This window comes from Hetaerina americana, unplaced genomic scaffold (genome assembly GCF_022747635.1).
Source record: "Hetaerina americana unplaced genomic scaffold, ioHetAmer1.1.p SCAF_53, whole genome shotgun sequence".
NCBI classification, from domain to species: Eukaryota; Metazoa; Arthropoda; class Insecta; order Odonata; family Calopterygidae; genus Hetaerina; species Hetaerina americana.
In genome coordinates, this window is record NW_027287128.1 from 2,587,383 (window position 1) to 2,593,593 (window position 6,211).

General features: G+C 42.6%; 2 protein-coding genes across 2 annotated transcripts in view; one reads left to right on the forward strand and one right to left on the reverse strand.

Moving 5' to 3' along the window:
* Positions 1-1,013, reverse strand: part of Teh4 (tipE homolog 4) — a 58,056-nt gene extending 57,043 nt beyond the window's left edge. Inside the window, exon 1 of the mRNA XM_071593226.1 lies at positions 722-1,013. Within this exon, the coding sequence (XP_071449327.1) occupies positions 722-997 (276 nt within the window). The 5' untranslated portion in view covers positions 998-1,013. The remainder of the gene's footprint in view (positions 1-721) is intronic.
* Positions 1-6,211, forward strand: part of LOC139694734 (cilia- and flagella-associated protein 298) — a 191,438-nt gene that overhangs the window by 86,435 nt on the left and 98,792 nt on the right. The window lies entirely within an intron of this gene.

A 6,211-nucleotide genomic window follows, 5' to 3' on the forward strand; every position in this document is an offset into this window, starting at 1 on the left:
TTGAGCGAATTGCATGGATGTGGGATTCATTAAGGGCCTTTTTATAATTACGACTGCCATTGACGGCGCTTTGCCAATATTTCCAAGGTATTTTACACCTTGCTCTATCAAATAACGCCAGCTCTCCCGTCCAAATCTTCTAGCATTCTGAGAATCCCAAATTAGCATCTCCATGAGAATGATCTAGAACATTCAACCGCTCCCATAAATTTTACCCCGCGTCTGAGGCTCTTCCGGTCACTTGAATTTACTGCTCACAGAGGATCAGGATCAGATGGGGGCTGACCAAACCAAAACCAATGGGAACATTGCCGATAGCGCAAAATAGCCAAATGGGAAAAATATTCCGGCCTCTCATAATTTGGACCATGGATACGAGTCGGGGGATGGACAGAGGTTTTTCCGGCCGCCGAGGGAGAGTGCGTGGGAGGGAAAAATGAAGCGACGCTCAATTGGATTGCACAAGTGGGTCGTTGTTTGCCGATGGAGATATCGAATGGGGAAGGGGAGAGAATGGTTTGTACACACGCGCGGAGTGGAGAGAGACGTGCGCGTGATACACAAGGGGTTTCCCTAGTACACGCCTGCACACGTTCTATCGACGCTTCCCTCCATCGCCCTTTCGGCCGGGGGCCACCACCACCGGGTGACCCCCGACAATTGGCCGGTGGAGGGGCGTTGGAATACCTCACGGGTGTGTACGCCCTCGCCCTTTTCTCACCTGCGGGCATAGTCCGGACGTCTTGGTGAGACACCACTCCCCGCACGAGGCCCACGTGCACGAAGATGCCGGCATGTTCCTGTAGACGGTCTTGCACGTGAAGGGGATGGGGTCGAGGCCGGAGTTGAAGGCCCGGTGGGAGGGCAGGTAGACGGCCACGGTGAGGTACACGAGGGAGACGATGCTGAGGACGACGGTGAGCTGGCAGATGCAGATCCCACCGAGAATCCGGCGGTCCTGCTCCGGCACCAGCCGGGTCTTGTTCTTCCGGCCCATCACCGATGCTCCTGAAACAAACCGCCCCCGACCTCCTCCGCCGCCCCCGCCTCAAGCCCACCCGGCCCCTCCAGTCCCGCGCGGCGCCCTCGCCGTCCTCGAAAGGTCACCCGCGTCTCCACGCCTCACGCATACGCAACGGGGTGTGTGTGGTGGCTGTTTGCGTCCGTGTGTGGGGCGTGTGGGCGGTGTCGTACGGTTAGGTCCTTCCTTCCCGGGGTCGCGTCCGCCGATGGCTATGGCGTCGAGCGGAGTGCCGGCCGCCCCCGACGCCACCTCAAACGAGGCCTTCCCTTCCGTCCCCCGCTGGCCCCCTTCCCGCCCCGCCGTCAACCCCCCCCTCGATTCCTCCCTTGCCCACGAAACACCACCCGCACCCTACGCACTCTCCCTACCACCCTCGGACCTCACACCACGCTGGTCTCTCCCAGCCCTCGTTCCCCCTCCAATCACCTCACGCGCCTCCCTCCTCCTTCCTCCCGTCATCCCCCCAACGCGCGCCTCCTTCTCAGTTTTCTTTCCCGTATCTCGCCCTCGTGCGAAGCGCCGGGACCATTTTTTCTTCCCCTTTCCATCCTACCATGCGAACACCCCGGTCCCCCCGGCCATCCCCCTGGCCCTCGTGTGAACCCTCGCCCCCGATGCCCCTTTCCCATGCGATTCCCACCACCCCCTGCTCTCCTCTCCTGCCGCCCCCATTGTTCCCTAGTGGCCCGCCGTCCCGATCCGCGGGCATGCGCGGAGGGACGGCGATGGAGAGGTCGGCAGGGAGTTCACGTTCTCGTCGAAGATGCCGCCACCAATCGGTCCGGAGATTTCATGCCCACGATTAGCGAATGTTTTTTTTCTTTCCACAAGGGTTTCCTTCTTCCTTCGCATTCCCACCGTCTCGCTCCCATTCTTTTCGACGCTCCCGTGGTTATTCTCTCTCGCGATTTCTATCGTGTGCCCTACTTGCTTGGGTAGGGTGCGTGTGTTCAATTCGTGCGGTTGCTGTCGCCGCCTCGGAGTTATTGATCGTCATACGCATGCATATTCATGGCCTTATTCTCGACTTTTTGACCTTTTGAGGCTTTTTTCATGGGTGTATGATTTTTATTCAATCCCTGGTTGCTTGAAATATGAAATAAGCAGCTTAACTCTTTGTCTGTTGTTCCTGTTTTTATCCTTCCGGAGCATTCCTTGAATCAGCGTATTGTCAGTTCTTGTACGATTTTAAATAATTTTGAAATTTTGTTGTGAAGTAATTGCCTCCGATCGATTTTCGACATTTATAAAGGCTGACAACTCGGCTAGAATTTCGGTGAGTTGAATTTTTAGGACACCGTGCGCTTGTTGCTACGTGAGTGTTGCTAACGCGGCCGTATAACCAACCCCGCCATTCTCCATTGACAACTCTGTGTAGGCCGTAGTTCAAGAATAAGCCGCTAGATGGTCTCCAGTGGAGCACCCAAGGCATCGTTCCTCCGAAGGCATTAAACGCATCTACCCCCGCGTCTTCTCTAACTTGGGTTGTGAGATGAAGCCATTCTCATTCCTCAGCCATTCTTTTTAGACTTTTTTCCAATAAGCTAGGACTAGTTCCGGCGTTAGACTTGTATTTTACTTCATTCTGTCAGGTTTGATATCGTTGATATTTCTGAAATGGCTTGATTTCCGGTGACCTTTTGGTCTTAATTTCTAAATTTGGCCTTAACTCTTATGCTATACCGCGAAAGCTAGATAAGTCAAATTTTAAGCGTCATTTAACTGTATGGATAATCGAAAACTGGGCTTATCTTTTTATTTTATCTCATTATTCATTTATCTCATTATTTTATCTCATAGAAGAGTGGTACGAGTGGGAAAGGACTGAAATAATTCCTTGAATTAAGGTACTACGAATATTGATTTAAAATTATCATGGATTATACGAGGCCAAGATTAATCTGATTGATTTTTTGCGTACTTTGTGTTATAGATTTGCGTTAATGTCATCAGTGATTTCAAGAATGCAGAGTCCATGATGTATGGATCGTAGAAGTTGGCCGTAAAATTTTGGAATATTTTGCTGCTGCCTCGGGGAAGGTCACCAAGGAAATTCTTTGAAAGCTATTATGTAGTATCACTGTTATTATTTTACTACGATTTATGAGTTGAGAGTTCATTTAATTTTAATCGCATCTCTGTTTTAGTACCTTTAGCATCTTCCGATTCCCTAATAGATTTCTACGAAATAATTACAATATTTATTTTCTATATAACAGTTACAGACTTTACATGAAAGACGTTTTATTAATCATGTCACCTCAACGCAATGCATGGATTAATTAATTAAAATAACCTAAAGCGGACCTCATAGTACAACATAAAGTAGAAAGTCATGTGTCAAGACACTCGTGCATGCCTGATCGTGACCACTGTTTCATAATCTCTCCTGAATTTTGACATCTAGGGCTCCAGTCGAGAGACAAAAATCGAATATGTTTACATACGTGAGTGAACAGCAATTGATGCGTGATTATGTTCATGCGTATTTGACGCAATTGATTTATAAAAATGTCAGCAATTATGATACGTCGACTTCATTCTGCATGTACTGTTCGAATACTTTAATTCCTGATTCTGGTCGAGATACGCGAAAGGTATGCAATTTTTATTTGCTACACTATTGAAATCGAAATTCCTAGTCGGTTTGGGATGTGCTTCATGTGTGATACTAACATTTGGTGACCTTTTCCCTAAATATTATTAATGGGAAATTAAATGTTTTCAATGAAATCCATTCTCACTTTAATTTACGAAAAACTGGGCTGGATCTGTAACGCATACGTGCTATTCTCTATCCAAATCAGAGTATTTAACACGTCATGGGATAGTTAAATGGGAAGAGGAAATCCTGAGTTCCTAGGCAGAGGAGGTATCGAGCGATTAAGGGAAGGGTTAGTAAGAGAGATAGAGGGATAAGGTTTCTAAAATGTTCTGTGGATTAATTTGCGAGGTGTCCATAATATTGAAGGAAATGAAAAGTCAATTGCAACTTTTATAAATGTTGACACGAAACGGTCAAACCACTCTGTAACGTAATAGTGACACTTTTCCAACTTCGATACTTTGACAACTCAAGTTGGTGATGAAATATAACTGATTTTATAAAAATAACTATTTGAATGTAGCCGCTATTCTTTAAAATTCTATTTCCTCCATTCCAAGGGCTGCCACTTAATGCTGGGTGTCGTAATACTGTTTGCTCTCACACTGAGTATTCAGGTCACAATAATTTTCGGAATCATAGTTTTGTGGCTGAAATACATATGTAGAAATGTTGTTTTGGTAATAATTATAGTGCGTGACTGTTAAAAGGCATAAAATTAAACATTTTCCAAGTTATTCATAGAAAAATAAATCAATATTTAAAACACTGTGCTCCTTAAACTTGGAATTACACATTTATTTGAGCAAACGAATGACGTTCAATACTGCAGTCAGTTAAGGGTTATGGCCTCTGCATCTTTTAAATTTTCTGGTACCAAATACAGGACACATTGGTTTACTATATTCTTGAAAGATGTAGGACTTACGGGATAGTACGCCGTAGGGTTTTTCCCCACTGATTATGATGGCCAATATTATAAGACAATGCAATGTGCTCTAGGGTATTGTGCACTATTAGTCTTTTTGTATTTTAACTCGCCCTAGACTTGTACGTCAATGACTGAAAACGCCCGGAAATGGAACTTTTTAAATATTTGGGGTGTTCATAAGGAAAATTTTAGCCCGAATAATTTCAGTTTGATTTTTATAACTCATTGGGATATGTATGTAGTTGTAGTCCTACTGCCTGTCTAGGTCTGAGACTTAGAGTCCTATAAGTCCACGCTCGTGGGATCGCTAAGTGGGGTGGCTAGCTTTAAAACGGTGGCTTATGAGATCATGGAAGGATGAAGTTCTAGTGCGCGATACCAGATGGCAGGAATTTGTAGGTTGAGATATCGTAGTCTTCCAAATTAAATGCACTTATTTCTGCATGGTTATCGTTTTAACGTGCTGTGTTTACCCATTCTTTCGCTTAATTTCTTGTATACTGTATATCTTTAGTATGCGTCAATATTTATCTTTTTCGTTGTGGGTCGTGCATAAACGGTTACTAATGCATTTAACCCGTAACCAAAAAATCCTGTTTAAATTAGGGCACTAGTCACCGTCTACCCCAATGTTTCCACATGTCAATGCCAGGAATGTAATGTTTCTTTAGCATAAATCGACGATATAAATTTTTTACAATTATTTTAATGTTTTCATGATCAGTTGCCTAGAATTACGGGTACTTTTTGGTTACTATCTGATATATATATATATATATATATATATATATATATATATATATATATATATATATATATATACACACACACACACACATTCATATTTTCTGTGAGCCGAGATTCATAAAAATATTCAGAATGATCTAATGTGAGTTTAAATCTATTTAATTTCATTTTAATCATCTTACAATGTTTTAAATATTTAATTTACACTTTTTACTGAAATTTTTCAATTGAATAGAAATTATCTTAATACAATCATCTTGTGTATGCGTAATTACGCATATTCACCATCCCCAATTGGAGTTTGAAATTATTCGTTATGCTTTTGAAATATTACAGTAAGGCACATGCGTATTCTCTCGGTTAATTCTAAAAAATGTGCTTATTAAAAACATCTGAAAAATATTTAACGATAATATTAACCTAAATTTATAAATTCTCAGTAATAAATACTCGTTCTGCAAAGTTACACACAAAGTATTTCATCCATCATAATAATTATAGAATATTAAAATAACTAATAGCTATCAAAAGCATTAAACTATCTACTTTCTCTACTGCAATCAGGCATTAATATTTTTCTAGCATTATAGTGATTGAAATGTATGATAAATGAAGTGCATTTCTAGTACGTTAAATTTCCTCGGATTCTGGTGGACGAACTCCTCGGAGTTCATTGCGTGTAATTCCCGTTCATACGCCTTGTAGAATTAATCATGAAAAGTGACTACTTATATTTAGGTTTCTCGATTACCTTTACAACAAAACGAGCTTGAATAATTTTTAATACCCCATTAATTAAATATTTTAAGGAATTTGGAATTATATTTAATTATGGCCGTATCCCATTGTTCTCTATTTGTTTGACGATACATGTAGAAAAGGTATTAATTTAAACGCGATATAG